This window comes from Lynx rufus, unplaced genomic scaffold (assembly GCF_022079265.1).
Source record: "Lynx rufus isolate CCGP_SWC_20201006 ecotype Redwood Valley unplaced genomic scaffold, mLynRuf1.p SCAF_6, whole genome shotgun sequence".
NCBI classification, from domain to species: Eukaryota; Metazoa; Chordata; class Mammalia; order Carnivora; family Felidae; genus Lynx; species Lynx rufus.
Window position 1 is genome coordinate 129,812,612 of NW_025814878.1, and position 19,720 is coordinate 129,832,331.

The 19,720-nt window shown below is 39.7% G+C and overlaps 1 protein-coding gene across 6 annotated transcripts in view; it reads left to right on the forward strand.

Moving 5' to 3' along the window:
- Positions 1-19,720, forward strand: part of HIVEP1 (HIVEP zinc finger 1) — a 147,955-nt gene that overhangs the window by 64,269 nt on the left and 63,966 nt on the right. For all 6 annotated transcript variants that reach the window (XM_047103126.1, XM_047103131.1, XM_047103129.1 and 3 more), the window contains exon 3: positions 12,785-12,838. In XM_047103126.1, coding sequence (XP_046959082.1) covers positions 12,785-12,838 — 54 coding nt within the window. The remainder of the gene's footprint in view (positions 1-12,784; positions 12,839-19,720) is intronic.

Genomic DNA, 19,720 nt, shown 5'->3' on the forward strand with positions numbered 1-19,720 from the left:
TTCACTCCTTCCCCCACCCCTTCTCTTTCTTTCAGTAAGAGGCTTTTAAAAAATTAAAGGGAAAATAGATGTGTTATTTGCTGACTAGGTATGAGGCAGATAGCCAGCCTGAAAAGCAGAAGAGTTCTTTTCAGACTTTGAGATCCATACCTCTTGGGTGTCTCTCAGCCATCTCTATATTTACATGCTTACCCCTGAATTTGGTGTGTGTGTGTGTGTGTGTGTGTGTGTGAATCTGTTACTGGTTAGTAACTCAAGTTCAGTGGAACCTGGCATTTAATGTCTCAGGATAAGAACGCTCTGTCTTCATATTCCTTTCTCTCCCCATCATAGTTACCATGACTACCTCCTCCCATCCACGACATCAGAAAGCATCAAATGGGATGAGGATACCAGTGTTGCCATACTCTCACAATAATAATATCTGAACCAAGATAGGCCACGTGTTTTAATGTGATTATTGGAAAACTGTATTATTCCATGTCAATTTTAGCATCTTTGTGCGGTAGCTTATTACATTTAAATAGTTTCTGTGTTTCCAAACATACATTTTTTCAGGTGGAGATCGATTTTCATCTTGGTAATAAATGGATCTATCTGTGATATAATGCTTATTAGGAATGTATGCTTTGGGTTTGCACCTTAGCTGTATACTTTGCTTGCACCCCCTTAGCCATGAACTACACATGGAATTTGACCTTCCTTATCTTCCCTGGTCTCTCCCAACATCAGCAGCTCCCTTGATAAGGCAGACGCTGCCTGCTCCCCGTCCCTGTGGCTTGATAAAAAGTTGCTTCAAGGAGCCAGCTGATAAGACGTTTTTTTCCCTAACTGCTTGCGTTTTGTACAACTTTGAATCTTGACCTGATAATATCTGTAATTTACAGAACATTGATTTTTCAGGTTTGGCTGCATAGTAGAATCACCTGGGAAACTTCTAATGCTGATTTGATTGATGTGGGGTGCAGCCTTCATATGAAGACCTTTAAAATGACTCCAATACTAAGGGAGCAGAGCTTGAGTTCTGCTGTTCTAGGTGATGCACGAAAGAGCAGAAGCCAGGAGCCGGAAGGGTGGCCCTGAGGGACCCGACCTTGCTTTGGCAGCCGTCTGAGGAAGGAGCTTGCATCAGACTTAGCCTCCTCGATGGAACTTCTCGTGGGTTCTGAACCTGGGTGAAGTTTCAGGAGGGAGACTCTGGGAGTTTGCTTAGTTTTTGACTCCTTAGGAAACGTGTGCTCAGCTCTAAAAACCAGTGGTCTTCCCAGCTCCCTCTAGGGGTGGAAAGGTATAGTTACCCCACTATTATAAGTAGTTAGCATACAGTGGCCTAATACTTAGCTCTGCTCATCAAGGCTAAGGAACTGTCTGCAAAGTGAAACCAGGTATATGTTATTAAGAGACGAAAAATAATTCAAAAGCCTGAGATGGTTTAGTGGTAACATATTCACAGTGTGTCCGTGTACATTTTGTTATCCCATCGTTAGTTTTGCTATCAAGATGATTTTCTTATAGAAGAAACGTTGCATTTCGTCGACCCACAGTTTTATCTATTTATTAAAAGATTTCTTTTAATGTTTGTTTATATTTGCAAGAGAGAGAGCGTGAGCAGGGGAGGGGCAAAGAGATAGAGACAGAATCTGAAGCAGACTTCAGGCTCCAGGCTGCAAGCTGTCAGCCCAGAGCCCGACGCGGGGCTCGAACCCACAGGCAGGGAGATCATGGCCTGAGCCCAAGTCAGACGCTTAACCGACTGAGCCACCCAGGCACCCTTGATCCATAATTTTATTTTTTTTCAACGTTTATTTATTTTTGGGACAGAGAGAGACAGCGCATGAACGGGGGAGGGGCAGAGAGAGAGGGAGACACAGAATCGGAAACAGGCTCCAGGCTCCGAGCCATCAGCCCAGAGCCCGACGCGGGGCTCGAACTCCCGGACCGCGAGATCGTGACCTGGCTGAAGTCGGACGCTTAACCGACTGCGCCACCCAGGTGCCCCTTGATCCATAATTTTAAAAGCATGGTGAAGCTTTTAACTTTTCTCTTTGAACAACTTTAATTTTTTCTCAGTGTCACAATGGAAACATGCTTTCCAAAAGATAAATGGACAATTCTGCAAAATACATAAAAGGTATACTTTTCCATATGCGTGGAAGTACAGCAAGGCTAGGCATTTCACAGTTGGAATTTTGTGGTACATTTTGGTCCTGCTCCCTGTCCCCTGCCTTCACTTTTCCATTTTTTCCTTCCTCGGCTCCTCCTGACCCACTACCCACCGAGCCACTACCCCATCTTGTGTATTTGGCTGCTTGCAGGAACCATCCTCTAGCGCCTTCATCTGGCGGAATTCTTTTCGTCCTTCCCCCTGGTAAAGTCCAAATTTGGCATTCCTTCTCCAATTCTTCATGCAGGTTGCCAGACTTTGTTAGGATAAACAGCACTGCTGTGCACATGGGAGCCGTCAGATACACGTGGGTTTCTACTTCACAGATTCCCTAGTTGTTGTTCATCAAGAGCTTTTATTTGTCCTTAAATAAAAGGGCCTTAAAACCGGTCAGCTCTTCCATTCGCGTCAATAATTTGGCTCACCTTAGCCAGTCTGGAAGACCTGTCCCAGAAACACTGAGCTCCGTTTCCTTTGTAGCCAGCTACGCTATGCCTCTTCGCTCAGTAAAATCCAGTCCATTGGATCTGCGCTCCGTCAAACTCATCCTTCCCATCAGTAGATTTTTCATCTGACATACCTTCTCCTCTCCTTCCCTGTGACATCAGAGGATGGCCCTGGCTCTCCCCCTGTTCAAAACCAGCCCTTCTCCTAGACTCTGGATGCTCTATTCTGCTTCCTTAAGGGTCTTGCCCCTGCGTATGTCCTCTTCTTCCCTTTATTTTTGCTCTCGTTTTATGGGCTCCCCACCTTGTGCCTATAAACGTCTTTGAAAACCATACCAAACGTCTTTCTCTTAACCCAGTGTTTCTCAGTGGCTCCCCAGTTCACTCTCTTCTTCTCCACTGAATGTTTTGAAATACAGTTCTGCCCCGGTCTCTTCTCTGCCTCCCATCCCATCACTGCCTCCGCCCTCGGCCCCCCAGCCTCCTCATCTCACCTCCTGCTTTTGCAAAGCATCGCCAGGACCTACTAATTGCTCAACCCAGTGGAAGCTTTTTCAGTCTTTCTGGATTGCCTCATCTACTGATTTGACAATGAAACACTGTTCTCTTGATCTCTGTGACTAAAATTATTTCTGGTTCTAATTTTTTCATGCGTTCCTTTTGTTGTGTTTTGTTTTTGTCTCTTTCTTGGGTTTCCCTTTCTTCTACCTACTCGTGAACAGTTGGAGCTGCCTCTCAGTGTGCCACGATTCTTAACTGGAGAGTAGGTGGCCCATTAAAATCTTTTGTCAAATCTTTTAAAATTTATATAATCTGGGGTCACCATTACTGTAGTTATTGGCTCAGTAGGTCCTCCTTCCAGAAACGTATAGTATAATAGTTTTATAATATTCTGTCATATGGAGGTACCATATTTACTTGACCATTTCTCAAGTATTCACTCAACAGATACTTATTGAACACCTACTTTATCCCAGGCTCTGTGGATGATTTAGTTTTTCATAGTAGAAGAAGCACCGTGATGAATGGCCTTTGCTCCACTCCTTTCATGGTCTCAGGCTAGATTTCCAGCAGTTCAGTCACAATTTTAAGGACGAGTGGGTTTTCAAAGATCTTCACTACCTATGGCCAGATCACTTTATAGAGTAAGTCGTATTTTCGCTTCCACCAACTCTGTGGTATAGTTTTAACTACTAGATGTGTAAGACGGCAGTTTCCAAATCCTGTATCTTTAGACCTGCTCTCTCCAGGTTTGTTTCCAAACTGCTCTGAGTTCCTGACACACTTTCTTGTCTTCTTCTTTGCCTTTCAACCTCCTCATGATCCCCTACCTGAATGCCCTCATTCACTCTCCATGGTGAGACCACTCATCTATTTATTTTCAGCCTGTGTATTTCATCCATGAAGCTGTTTCAGGACTCTTCCCATTGCCAAGACGGCCATATCTCCCCGTTCTGTGTTCCCTTAGCACCCTGTGGATAGAGTCACACTGTTACGCGTGTAGAGAGATGGCTTGTTTCCTTCTGTAAGTTCCTGCACGTAGAATTGCTCATCTTTGTGTATCTTTAGGCTAGCGCACGGGGAGCTAATATATTCTGAATTGAATAAATCCTGTGTGTTAACGTTGTAGAAATCATCCCAGAAGATCTGGCGGTGGTGAACACTGCTCTGGGGGTGAGAGCACAGTGCTGGGGGTGCAGACCAGTGGTAGGAGACTGGGTTGGGGAAGACTTCCTCAAGGAAATGAGAACATGATTAGTGGTCAGTTTCTTTGTTTTAGCGTGTTTATTAGAATAATACTTGGTTTATGTGGTGAAGTCTGTCCTTTTCTATTGTTGGCGGGTTTTTGTTTGTTTGTTTGTAGTTTTTTTGTTTTTATACTAATGATAGATGTGATTTAGTCAAGTCCGTTCTGGACATTGTTACCTTTTTCCTCCTCCATTGTCCTGCTGCAGTTATGTTACAACAATATCCTTCCTAATACTGAAATATCTTTGCATACTTATTTCACACCCTACTTGGGTGTGGCTTTCCAAACTTTGAATATACTTCTTTTAAAAAAATTAATTTTTTTTAAGTTTTCTTAAGTGATCTCTATGCCCCAGCGTGGGGCTCAAACTCACGACCCCAAGATCAAGAATCATATGCTCCACTGAGCCAGCCAGGCGTCCCTGTACTTCATGGTATAGATTGTTATTTTTTAAATTATTATTTTTATTTTTTCATTTACATCCAAGTTAGTTAGCATACAGCATAACAATGATTTCAGGAGTAGAATCCAGTGATTCATCCCCTTTGTGTAACACCCAGGGCTCATCCCAACAAGTGTCCTTCTTAAGCCCCTTGTCCATTTAGCCCATCCCCCCACCCACTACCCCTCCAGCAACCTTCAGTTTGTTCTCTGTATTTAAGAGTCTCTTATATTTTGTCCCCTCCCTGTTTTTATATTGCTTTTGCTTCCCTTCCCATATATTCATCTGTTTTGTATCTTAAATTTGACATATGAGTGAAGTCATATGATCTTTGTCTTTCTCTGACAGACTAGTTTTGCTTAGTATAATACCCTCTAGTTCCATCCATAGAGTTGCACATGGCAAGATTTCATTCTTTTTGATCGCTGAGTAATACTCCATTGTGTATATATATATATATATATATATATATATATATATATATATACACCACATCTTCTTTATCCATTCATCCATCGATGGACATTTGGGCTCTTTCCCTACTTTGGCTATTGTCGATAGCGCTGTTCTAAACATGGGGGTGCATGTGTCCCTTCGAAACAGCACACCTGGATCCCTTGGATAAATGCCTCGTAGTGCAATCGCGGGGTCGTAGGGTAGTTCTGTTTTTAATTTTTTGATGAGCCTCCATACTGTTTTCCAGAGTGGCTGCACCAGCTTGCATTCCCACCAGCGGTGCAAAAGAGATCCTCTTTCTCCGCATCCTCGCCAACATCTGTTGTTGCCTGACTTGTTACTTTTAGCTATTCTCAGTGGTGTGAGGTGGTACCTCAGTGGGGTTTTGACTTGTATCTTCCTGATGATGAGTGATGTTGAGCATTTTTTCATGTGTTAGCCATCTGGATGTCTTCTTTAGAAGAGAGCCTATTCACGTCTTTTGCCCATTTCTTCACTGGATTATTTGTTTTTTTGGCTGTTGAGTTTGATAAGTTCTTTATAGATTTTGGATACTGCCCCTTTATCTGATATATCATTTGTAAATATCTTCTTCCATTCTGCTGGTTGCCTTTTAGTTTTGCTGATTGTCTCCTTCGCTGTGCAGAAGCTTTTTATCTTGACGAGGTCCCAATAGTTCTTTCTGCGTTCGTTTCCCTTGCCTCCAGAGACGTGTTGAGTAAGAAATTGCTGCGGCCGGGGTCAAAGTGGTTATTACTTGCTTTCTCCTCTAGAATTTTGATGGCTTCCTGTCTTACATTTAGTTCTGTTATCCATTTTGAGTTTATTTTTGTGTCTGGTGTAAGAAAGTGGCCCAGGTTCATTCTTCTGCATGTTGCTGTCCAGTTTTCCCAACACCGTTTGCTGAAGAGACTGTCTTTATTCCATTGGATATTCTTTCCTGCTTTGTCAAAGATTAGCCGGCCATACATCTGTGGGTCCATTTCTGGGTTCACTGTTCTGTTCCAAGGATTTTTTTTTTAATGTTTTTTTATTATTTTGACAGAGCACAAGTAGGGGAGGGACAGAGAGAGAGGGAGACATAGAATATGAAGCAGGCTCCAGGCTCTGAACTGTCAGCATAGAGCCTGATGTGGGGCTCAAACTCATGGACTGTAAGATCATGACCTGAGCTGAAGTCGGATGCTTAACTGACTGAGCCACCCAGGAACCCCTTGATATAGATTGTTAAATACATATTCATATATGGAACTTGTCTGTGGTGCTGATTTTTCTTCCCCTTTGGTCACGTTGATGTCAGGGCCATATCAGCTTTATAAAATGACTTAGAACAGCTTTTGTGTTATCCTGTGCTCTGAAACTTTTTAGGAAATGCTTTACTTTTCAGAATTGGAAAGAATTTGATAACAAAAGCATCTGGGCCTGGAACCTTTAAACAAGGTAGTTCTTTGTCGTCCTCTGGTAACTTTCTTCGTTTCATCCGTGGTTATTCCTGGATCAAGTTGAGTAATTTCATGCTCTCTGGAACCTTTTACTAATCAATCACAATTTTCAAATTCATTAGCACAGAGTTGAGTCTTGTATTTTTTTCCCTGTATACTTCAGGTGGTATTTTCCAATTTGAAATATTACTGGTCTGGATAATCATTTTCAGCATTATTGCACAGTGTCCTCTTCCTGAAAGACACAGGTCCAGAGGCACAAAGATGTGTAACTACAGGTTAAAATGTGTGACTTACAAATGTGGGCTTACTTAGCTGATTTAGTAGTGAACACCAGGGACAAGTATCATTTAAAAGAGCATGTATTGGGGACACCTGGGTGGCTCAGTCAGACTCCTGATTTCAGCTCAGGTCATGAGATCGAGCCCAGCATCAGGCTCTGCACTGACAGCATGGAGCCTGCTTGGGATTCTCTGTCCCTGTCTCTCTGCCCTTCCCTGGCACTTGCCCTCTCTCTCTCTCTCTCTCTCTCTCTCTCTCTCTCTCTCTCTCTCTCTCTCTCAAAATAAATAAACATTAAAAAAAATTAAAAGCATGTATGGGTATTAGATGCGTTTTTAACATTACATCATTGTCTATATTTAGTCTTACTGAAATAGCTGTAGCAGTTAACAGTAAGAGTAAGGGAGCTTGTGCTGACGGGTAACGAGGGGACGTAGGAGTTATGCTTATTTAGTAGTAAAAATAGTACAGTCGCATATGGTGATCCTTTTTCAATCAGATGGCTTCTCTTTCAGTAAATAGAGGTGCCTTTTACAGTTCATTAGGATCTACTTCATACGATTCTACTATTAGCTTTTCTGCTTTGTGCTTTTAGGGCCAAGGAAAGAGGCAGAGTCTGTGGTGTTAGAGCCGGGGTTATTAGGTACAGATCCGAAAAGTGGCAGAGAAGGATGAGCTAGTAAAATGAAGGTAGAGATCATTTGTTCTTGATCGCATGGAGTAAGAAAGAGTTTACTCAAGTGTTTTTCACGGTAGGCATACAGCTTCCCAAATGTCGAAATCATCTGTAACGTTAAAGAGGATATGATGCTGGGTTCTTCAGTGACACCACCCAATGCTGGTTGTAAGTTTGTGTGCCTGGATCCCTTTTTCTCTTTCTCAGAATGCACCAGCGCTTCTCTGCAGCCTGGCAGGTTATTGCCAGCATTTCTCCAATCAGTAAATCATGCAGGGCCGTCGTATCGTCATGATTACTAATGATCATGAGACAGGTCACCGCAGAGAGACAGGGTTCCGCATGCAAGGTCTGGTGGTGGCACAGAGCAGGGAGTGACAGACTGTGAATGAGGGTGTTAAGAGAAGGGATGGGGTGGGAGCTGACGCCCCGAGGGGGCGGCTGAAGCTGGAAAGAAAACAGCAGTGGGGCTGGGGGTGAGGCGGAGGAGGACCTTGTGAGTTGGCCACACAGCGGAACCCGGGCTTTATATTTACCTTCAAATTGAGAGTCAAGGGATTGTTTAAAGGGTATGATCATCTGTAAGCCCCTCCAGGAAAGCCTGTCTGTTTGGTTTGGCTTGTTCTCCCATCTTCAGCCCCTCCTGTTGTTCCTGACACGGGGTGGATGTTCACCACAGTGAAAACACAGCTTTTGTGGAATCAAATCCTAACAACTTTGTGTGTTGGTCCCCGAAGCTGGGATGCCCTGCATCCTGAGGCTCTTGAGGGGTGGTGTTCAGGGAGCCCCACCCCCACCCCACTTCACCACGGGGTGGAAATGGTCAAGAGCAGAAACCTACCAGGAGGATTGCTTTACTGTTGTGATTTGTTTGAATTATTCAGTCTTCTCCCCAGAGCCCTAAAAGAAAGGTTATTTTCTTTTTTTTTTTCCCTAAAGTTTATTTATTTATTTTGAGAGAGAGAGTGAGTGAGCAGATGAGGGGCAGAGAAAGAGAGAGAGAGAGAGAGCGCGCGCCAGAGAGAGCGAGCGAGAATCCTAAGCAGTCTCTGTGCTATGACACAGGGCTCAGTCCCAAGAACTGTGAGATCATGACCTGAGCCAAAGTGGGACGCGTAACCAACTGAGCCACCCAGGTGCCCCAAGAAAGGTTGTTTCTTTTTTTTTCTTAACTTTTTTTTTTAATGCTAATTTATTTTTGAGAGAGACAGAGTGTGAACGGTGGAGGAGTGCAGAGAGAGGGAGACATAGAGTCTGAAGCAGGCTCCAGGCTCTGAGCTGTAAGCACAGAGCCCAACATGGGGCTCAAACTCACAAACTGTGAGATCATGACCTGAGCCAAAGTGGGACGCGTAACCAACCGAGCCACCCAGGTGCCCCAAGAAAGGTTGTTTCTTAAGGGCTCTGGGATTTGGTTTTGGTTTTGTTTTTTGTTTTGGGGTGTTTTGTTTTTTTTTTTTTTTTCTCCATGGTTTCAGATTATCTTTCACAAATAAAGAGATGTTTTCCCTTTAATTATTTATGGATGATGGAAATAAAATATTTTTACATGGTTTGCGTGTACAAAAGTTTTTAAATATGTGAGGCATTGTACAAAATTGTTCATAATCTTTACCATTCACAATTTCTGTGCCTTATTGGGGAAGGAAATCTGTAAGAAGTTGTAAATTTTCAACAGTTGCAGAACCAAAATACGACTTACATGATTAGTAGCTTCTCCCTTCTCCTGGCCTGTTACTTGCTCAGCCATGGGCCCCTCTGGATTGTAGAAAAAATTATGGATCCATTCATGTTGCTGGAGTCTTTACCAGGTGACAGCTCCTCCAAATACATTTAGTAAAAATTGAACTAATTAGAATTACATCTTAAATACGCTAAAAACTCATTACAGTAAGAATGCATTACTCACTTTAGACTGACCGACATGGTGTGAATGTCCATTTTGCTTACATATCTATTTTTATTCTTAAACAACAGCAACAGAGAAACTACAGTTTATTCCTCGATGTGTATTTCTTTGTGAGATTGTTACCTCAGATAACAGTGCCATGGAGGGCATGATGGAAGGTGTCTCCGAATCTGAGATCCCATTCTAAGTAACACCCCCAGGCCCCCAAATCAAGGCTTACAAGTGAGATCGTGTATTACTGCTGGGAAGTGTTACCCTTGGTAAAGGGAAAAGGGGAAAAAAATAAAAAGTAAAAAAGATGCGTAGGGAACTTCTTTTTATATCAGGTTCTGAATCCAGCAGTGGGTTGTAAAATCAATGTAGCTGGCTGGGCAAGGGAGCATTATTCATTTTTAATAGGAAAAGATGGAAGATGGAGTGTGGGTAAGTTTGTTTCTGAATTCTGTGTACACATGTGTAATTGGTTGAAATTTAAAACCACATTTATTGCTCTGAGTCATAGTGAAAAAATGATAAATAGTGCTTTAAAAATCAGTGAGTTGCCTTGTATGAACCAATTAAGAGCAGACAATGTATGAGTCCTTTCTCTGTGATTTTGGAGTGTCTCTGAAACATATTTGACCTGAAAAATCCTAAAGCATAGGTTAAATATAAACAGGACTTTGTCTAAAAATTGAAGCAAAGGCTTTTAATACTGACTATTACAAGCTCTCTAAATGAAAATTGTATTTACCTATTGCACTGGGGCTTTCGGTAAAAGAATTTAAGTAGATACTTATACCTACCAAAGTAGATGTCCTAAATCTGCTGATTTATGCATAGTTATTATCAAGAGAAAAAGGCAACTTAATTGAAAATTCAACAACAAAGACCAGTATTTTGTGATCACATGTAAATTGAGGTCATTTTTTTAAGAATTTGTTATGTTACCAGTGCAAGCAGAAGGTGGCCAAACCTCAGTGTACTGAATAGCAGTTATTCTTAAATATGTGTTAAATCATGAGTTTTTGTTGCTTTGAGCCACAATCACTTCTGTTAATAAAAAAAGGTGTTTTATTATATAATGCCAAATTATGTGTGCGTAAACTCTTAAACGCAGTCATTACTACCAGAATATATATAATATGTATGTATATATTTATGGTTCTTAAGTTTGGAGGGACTGCTGGCATAGAAATGAGAGTGTTTTTTCCTTTTTATGTTTCTCAAGGACTGTGTATTTAAATTCATGGTTTGTTTCTTTACATTTTAAAGTATACAGCATACTTCATATATTTTACTTTTATAAAAAGCGGCCCTTGTCCTTTTGTTACTTATGTTAACACAGATTTCATCCATGCACTTGGTAGTTTTCTTTTTGAAATAAAGTTACTGCTGATTCAGGGTCCACTTTCTACATTTAATAAGAGGTGTTTTGCTTTTCGTTTTGTTTTGTTTTCTTTTCTTTTTTTAGGACCGTTTCCAGTTCGCTTGTCATTTCATGAGAAATAACTAAAATTTGTGAATAAGAAAAATTGTAATATTTCTCTAGGTTACCTCTACTTGTAGATCTCATGCTGGATCTGATAATTAGCAAACAAATAGGACATTGCTGTGGGGATACACTTATCAGGATGAAAGTTTATTTTTGACCAGTGCTGACAGTGTCTAATACTTCAAGCTAGCTCGACTCCGTTTTTCCTGCTGCTCCCCCTCCGCTTTTATTTTGCCGACCGGGTGAATCAACCTGTGATTAAAAGAAGTTTGATCAGAAAATGAAAGGTTCTCTGAATTTTCTGGCTTCTTCCTCAAGGTTAATGGGAGAAGAAGCAGGTGGTTCAGAGGGCCCCTGTGGTGGGGATCCGTGTCTTTTATTTGTTTGGAAAAGGATACATTTTGGAAGTTGATCTTGCGTGGCCAGTGGCGGTAGGCCTCGCACTGGAGACCATTTTGGAAACTGGCGGTAGACGCCAGAGGGCGTAAATGGCTGAAGTACCAATATTTTGAAAATTGTTAAATGATACTTCCATGCATTAACTAAAATATTATGTAATTATTGGTACTGTATTCTTTTCAGTGCAAGAAAGTACCTGGGAATTTTGTAACTTCTACCATTATAACGAGTACTTAGGCCCCCGTATTAAAGCTGGAATTATTGTCTTCATCATCAAATAAGTACATCCTTATACAATTTAAAGTAATTGTTGTTTTTTTTTTTTTAATGTTTACTTTTGAGAGAGAGGGAACGCACGCATGTGGGAGAGGGGCAGAGGGAGAGGGAGAGAGAAAAATGCCAAGCGAGCTTTGCGCTGTCAGCGCTGAACTGGAAATGGGGCTTGACTCTCGAACTCCGATCTGAGCCGAAGTCTGACACTTAACCGACTGAGCCACCCAGGCGCCCTTACATTAATTGTTAACCAAAGGAGAACACACGCTTTTTTACAAAATCCACTTGTGCTCCGAGCCTCAGCTCTAACAACTGCAGCCTCTGGGCCCACGCTCATCACCCTCTCCTGTCCGCTCCTGGGGCAGCCCTCCCCGCGCCTTGGTAATTATTACTTGTGGGTTACACCTTTATTGCTTGTGGGTTACACCTGATCGTTCAGAACTGGCTCACGTGTAACAGTTCTAGAGTCATTACTCTGATAGAGTGGCTCTCTGTTGCAGTCGGCTACCCACACACTTCATACGTAACTATCCTGGTACCAAGCGTTGGCAAGAGGGACGGGTATTCCACTATTCTTCTGCTTCTCCTTTCATTTCTTGCCCGGTTCTTCCTTTTCCTTCTTCCATGTTTGGCATAGGTTTTAGGCCATCCATGGACTTCGTTTAGACTTGTTTCTAAGCTAGCAGGCATTTGGTACATCTCTCTAATAAAATCACTGCTGGGCATTCATGTGTCTTTATAAGGAAAGCTTTATTTTTAGGTATTTATTAGGCACCTAAACATGTGTTAATTATCGTTCAGTATTTAAAACGCACTAATTATTTGCATTATGGAAACATTCATTGATTGCAACTGGTCCTTGTGACAAAAATGTGATTGAAATTGTATATTCAGTTTTAAAATAAGGGAATATGTCATTACTTTAACAGTTTACACATATTTATTTCATAAGTAATTCAATAAATATTGATTACTATGTATGAGGCTCCTTGTATAAGTAGTGTGTTTGTCTTACTGCATTCTTATTTGTATATGATGCATTGATTTGTAAAATCTCTTTGTTTTTCTTAGATAAAATTGAAGAAGCACAAAAAGAGCTTAATGGGGCAGAAGTGTCAAAAAAAGGTAAATTAAAGTCAACCCCAATGTATTCTGTATTCTTAACAGAGATTCCTATTCAGATCCCTATAATTGCAGCCTTACTAAATCTATCAGTGAAAACATATCACGGAATTAGAAATCACCTTAGACTGATTGATACCTGAAAGTATATGGACTTTACTTCCTGAAGTGCTTTAGCTACTTCTGTAGCTATTCTGTAACTGTTTCTACAAATTAAGATATTGCTGGTAGGATTATGAGAGATCATTGCAGCTCTTTCGAAAGTCCTATTTATGAGACTGTCCCATAGCAGCAATAAAAGTACCAATGTGATGCCTGTGTTTCAACATGTATGTGCCTATCTCTGTATGTTCTTGTGATGCAGTATTTTTTTCTAATGACGAAAGCCCAAGATAGATAAAATTATATGAATGCTAGTCAGGGGGAAGAATGGTTGAATCAGTTTAATACATTGTATTTTGGGATATATTATGCATCTTTTCAAGAAACGTTAATTCTTTCAATTGACGGTGGTTTATGGATGAATGAGGAAAACGAAATTGCACGGTAGCTTGTAAAATATCTCAGTTTATAAGTTTCATCAAATTTCAAAGGCATACACGCCTACATATTTATACACATTTCACACAAATACGTTTACAAAGGTGGAAGGAAGGGTTTGAGGAAGTTTAACTTTCCTTTATATGGCTTTATGGTTTTTATTAATTACAATGGTTGTAATTTTGTATAAAAAATTTAAAGGCAAAAATTGGTTTTCATGGTAGAAAACCTAGTGTTCGTTTTTCCAGATAATATGAAAAATACATTCAATATTAAATAGTCTGTGGAGAGGGGAAGACAGGTGGATCGTCTCCCAACACTGTATGTTAATGAGTAAAATCGATTAAAAGGATATAATTAAAGCTCCCATTATAGCATTTATATTTCATGACTTATTATTTCTTTGTCCTTATTATATTTTCTAATTATAGTGGAATATTTTGACAGTAATTTAGCTATATATGAATCCAACGGAAAGTCTATTTTCTTTTTTTTTTAAATCGATTTAGGTTCTTAGCTAAGTACCTTTAGTAGAAATATTTCTGGCTGTTCAGGTTTTCCATCCCTTGGACCAACCTGTGAACCTCCAAGATGCTGTGGCGTTGGTCTGAATAGTTACGTTGTGATGTGCAGCCACCTTGAAGTGTCTCTCCATGTTCTTCTTCTCGCATAACAAACAGGATCCTTTAATGATATTCTTGCAGAAAAGCCTAGAAAGAGCAGAGAAATCACTATAGCCATGCTGTCCCTTTCCAAGGTTGACTAAAGGTCCCTTCCCTCATTGCTGTAGACATAAAGCATGTTAAGACACACAGGCTGTAAGAGATGCTTTACATCCAGTAATGGTTTAGAGCTGCTGCAAGGAGAAAAATAAATGTGTGCTTGTTTTGCATTTCCTTCTTTCTTACTCCCGTGGCAAAGAATTTTAAGAACAGTGAACTAAATGCCTATATAGGAAGGAGGAAGCGAACAAAGGTTCTAGAAAAAGAAATTGGATAATGAGTTTCAGAATAATCCAGTGGGCTACACTTGGCAGGCTACACTTATTTAAGACCGAGGATGAATACCAAGTGAGCATTGTTCTGTGCGGTTCGCTGCCTAGAATTACTACTTGGCTTTCATTTTTACGCACACATTCGGGGCAAATTAAAAATGAAGTAGTTTTTGGGGCGCCTGGGTGTCTCAGTCGGTTAGGCGCCCAACTTCAGCTCTTGTCATGATCTCACGGTCTGTGAGTTCGAGCCCTGCATCGGGTTCTGTGCTGACAGCTCAGAGCCTGGATCCTGCTTCAGATTCTGTGTCTCCCTTTCTCTGCCCTTCCCCTGCTCACACCTCCCCCCCCCAAGTAAGTAAACATTTAAAAAAAATTTTTGTTTAAATGAAATAGTTTTTCTCTCAAGTATAATTAAGGAATAATATCATTTTGTCTTCAACAATATGAGATAAAAATCTTTCAGTAATAAAAGTATTGAGATTTCTCAAATCTTTGCTGGCCGAGCTGCTGATTAAAGGAAATTCATTTCTTCCTTTGGATAATATGCTGTAAAAATTTGTTGTTATTTTTATTAGGATGATTCATCTAGGGCAGATCACTTTTTCACTATTTTTTCTTTTTTTCTTTTTTTAAAAATTTTTTAATGTTTTTATTTATTTTTGAGACAGACAGAGACAGAGCATGAATGGGGGAGGGGCAGAGAGAGAGGGAGACACAGAATCGGAAGCAGGCTCCAGGCTCTGAGCCATCAGCCCAGAGCCTGACTCGGGGCTCGAACTCATGGACCGCAAGATCATGACCTGAGCTGAAGTCAGACGCTTAACCGACTGAGCCACCCAGGCGCCCCTTTTTTTTTTTTTTTAATTTTATTTTAATTTCACTATTTTTTCAACAGGCTTTGCTTTTTCCCCCTGAAAGTTTGACTTTTTTCTTCTATATATAGCTATTGTTCTATAATGCTGTGGTTCTAAGGTTTTTTTCTCCATTGAAGATACTGTAATTGTTCAATTTATTTATTGTTCTTTCTCCTTTCCTTCTTTTTTTTTTTTTTAACCATTAGTACAAGTAACTAATTTGAATCTAGCATTAATGGCAAGCCCTTAAAAAACCCACAAAAAAAGAAAAAACACCTCGGTTATTGATAGATCTTTATTGTTTTCTAACATTTTAAGAAAAGATTAATCTGTTTAGTGTAATAGGGTGGCAAAAAAAGTGACTTTGCCCATTACGCACCAATAAAATAAAGAAGGGCACTAAATTATGTTAATGTGTTTCTTTTACTCTTTCTAGCCAGAAAGAATACATGAATGAAAATTAGATGACTTTGATTTATTTTAATTTTAATCAGTTTGGGGATAAACGTAACATGTAACATTCACGTAATTCTCCATAATGTCATTATATTCTTCCTTACAGTGCTCTTTACTTGTTCTTAACATCCATCATATTTGACACTACTCTTAAAATTATTGCATGGGATTTATTTTTTTTTTAACGTTTTATTTATTTTTGAGACAGGGAGAGACAGAGCATGAACAGGGGAGGGTCAGGTCAGAGAGAGGGAGACACAGAATGTGAAACAGGCTCCAGGCTCCGAGCTGCCAGCACAGAGCCCGACGCGGGGCTCGAACTCACGGACTGTGAGATCGTGACCTGAGCCGAAGTCGGACGCTCAACCGACTGAGCCACCCAGGCGCCCCACATGGGATTTAAATAAAATAGTGAATGTCACGGATGTGGGAATGGAAAATGTATAAACTAGGAAGAAATAAATAGATCGGTTTTTCAGGAGAGCTTTCATAGTCTATCTTTTGTATAAGCTTTAATTTTAATACTTTGTTTTAAATTTTTACCCTACAATATTTGACATATGTAAATTAATATATGTAATGTATTACAAATTTTTGTCTTTTAACGTTTATTTTTGAGAGAGAGAGAGACACAGAGCACGAGAGGGGGAGGGGCAGAGAGTGAGGGAGACACAGAATCCGAAGCAAGCTCCAGGCTCCGAGCTGTCAGCACAGAGCCTGACACGGGGCTCGAACTCATGAACCGTGAGATCATGACCTGAGCCAAAGTCGGACGCTTAACCGACTGAGCCACCCAGGTGCCCCTGTATGTAATGTGCTATAAAGCATAAAAACAACATGGTGATCTTTCATTCCACCACCCAGTGTGAAAAGTGGCGCATCGTCAATACCGTTGCATCAACCTGCATGCTCGTCAGTATTTCCCTCTGCTCTTTAGAGGTATTTACCGTCCTCAACTTTGTGTTCATCATGTTAATGCTTCATGAAAATAATTACATATTCTCAAACAGTATACTTTTTAGCTTTGCTTGAGTTTGAGCTTTAAAAATAAAATTATGTTCCCTAATTTTAACAGCTTTTTCACTCAACCTTGTTTCTAAAATGTATGCATGTTGTTGAAAGTAGCTGTTTCTTCCCATTGCTGTAACAATATTTTATTACATGACGCAATATGTACCTCCATTCTCTTGTTGATGGATTTCAGTTATTTCTCCCTTTTTGCTGTCACAAACAGCGCAGCTCCGAATACTCTCATAGCCTAGTGCACATGTGTGAGTTTTCCGGGACATACACAGGGAGCGTAGATGTTCAGCTTCATAAGATGATGCGAGATGGTTTTCCAGAGTTTTTTGGAAATTTTACATTTCCTCCATCAGTGTCTAAGAATTCATTTTGTGCTATCCAGTACTTGTATTGTCATTGTTTTTATTTTTTCCAGTTGGATGGGTAAAAAATAGTATTTTGTTCTGCTCTGGATTTATTTTTCCCCAATTAGTAATAATGTTAAACATGTCTTCACTTGTATACCACTTTCTTGAAATGCTTACTTGTATCTTTTATGCATTTTAAACATCTTCTTTTTTTTAAATATATTTTGGATAACAGCTCTTTATTCATGTTATGTGCTTTAGTTCTGGGCTTACTTTTTTACTTTCTTTAAAGTACTTTTTGGGGGGGCGCCTGGGTGGCTCAGTTGGTTGGGTGTCCGACTTCGGCCCGGGTCATGATCTCGCAGTCCATGGGTTCGTGCCCCGCGTCAGGCTCAGTACTGACGGCTCAGAGCCTGGAGCCTGCTTCAGATTCTGGGTCTCCCTCTTTCTCCCCCTCTCCTGCTTGTGCTCTGTCTCTGTCTCTGTCTCTCTCTCTCTCTCTCAAAAATAAATAAGCATTTAAAAATTTTTAAAAATGACTAAATAAATAAAGTACCTTTTGGTACACAGAAGTTCTTGGTTTTAATATCATCAACTATTAAGCTTTTTCATTTATGATTAGTATTTTTTGTTGTTGTATTTCTGGAGATTTTTAAATATATTTGCTTGCCTTAAATTCTTCCCTCCCACAAGGTCTTACATGTTTTTTCTCTGTTTTCTTCTAAACAAAACAAACAAAACAAAAAAACAAAAAAAAAAACCTTTCACATTCAGATAAAAAAATACATCTGAAGTTTATTTAAAAAAAAAATACAGTGTGAGTTTGGGTTCCACTTTCTTTCTTTTTTTACCCCAAATGGATAACTATTTGTCCCAGAGTATTTATTACATTGATTCTCCTTTTACTCTTTTTCATCTTAATTTTCTTGATAGGTATGGGTTTGTTTCTTGGCTCTCTGTTCTCTTCTGTTAATCTGTGAGTTAATATTACAATGTGTTAATTACTATCACTACATGTTTCAATACACAGCAGGGAAAATTCCTAAAGTGTTTTGACTATTTCTAGTTTTTTGCTCATCCATTTAAATTTTAGAATCAGCTTTTAAAATAACTTGTTGGGACTTTGTTTGGGATTGCATTGAATTTGGGGCAAACTGACGATTGTCACAATTTTCAGGCTTTCTATCTCCAAAAATAATATATTTTTGATACTTGTGTTTTCTTTGTCTTATAGTTTCTTCCATATGGATCTTGTACTTATTTTATTGAATTTATTTCTTGAAACTTTATTTTTTTACTGATTACATTGATTGTGTGTGTATATATGTGAAATTGTTTTTTAGCTCTTGTTGGCAAATAGAAATGCAGTATATTTTTTGTATATTCATCTTGTATCCAGCCACTTGGCTGAATCATTCATTCCAAAAATTTGTTTGCAGGTGCTTTAGATTTTCTTGTAAACAGTCTGATGCTAGCAGTAATGCAAGTTTTGTTTCCACCTTTTTAAATTATTGTTCCTTTATTTAGTTTTATTGTTTTACCCAGTAGGCTCTGGTAAAATCAAAAGAATGGTAGTATTGGCGTCCTTAACTTGTTCTTGTTTGTAAAGGGAATGCTTCTAATATTTCATGAAAATGTTTAAAGTCTTTTTAGGGGAAGGGAGGGTCAGGGTTTTTTTTGTTTGTTGTGTGTGTGTGTGTGTGTGTGTGTGTGTGCGCACGTCCACGCGTGCTCTTGTTTAAGTAAATCTCTACTGAGATTTTTAAAAGAATCATAAGTGGATCTTTTTTTCATCAAATGGTGTTTCTTCATATGTAGAGCTTAATCTTATAGTCTCCCTTCTCTCATTCTAGTGTTTAAACTTCTCTTGCATCCTCTTAATACAATGAATTTAGTCTCGATTTTTATCTTTTTAAATACACTGCTAGATTTAATTTGTTAATATTTGATGAAAAATTCTGGGGCACCTGGGTGGCTCAGTCAATTGAGCTTCGGACTCTTGGTCTCAGGTCAGGTTGTGATCTCAAGTTTCACGGTACTAAGCCCTGCATTGGGCTCCACGCTGATAGTGCAGAGCCTGCTTAAGATTGTCTCCAAAATAAATAAATAAAATTTGAAAAATATATATTTGTTGAAGTATTCTATATCCAGGTTCAAATTGAAGATATTGGTCTGTAGTTTTAGTTTCTTTTAATTATCCATGCCTGATTTATTTCACAATTATAGTAGCTCAGTAGAGGTGATCTGAGAACTATCCTCCTGTTTCCTATGGACGTATTTGTTTAATACTGGAATGATAGCTTTATAGGAAGGTCGTAGGATATATTTTGACTTTGATTTAAAAACATTTTTTTTATGTTTATTTTTAAGAGAGAGAGAGAGAGAGAGCACGCAAGCAGGGGAGGGGCAGAGAGAGAGAGAGAGAGAGAGAGAGAGAGAGAGAGAGGGAGACACAGAATCTGAAGCAGGCTCCAGGCTCTGAGCTGTCAGCACAGAGCCCGACATGGGTCTCGAACTCATGAGCCATGAGATCATGACGTGAGCCGAAGTTGGACCCTTAACTGACTGAGCCGACCAGGTGCCCCTATTTTGACTTTCAAGAGGAGTTGAGGGTAGATTTTTAAGTGTCAAATCAGTATATTTAATAGTATGGATCTACTCAAGTTTTCTT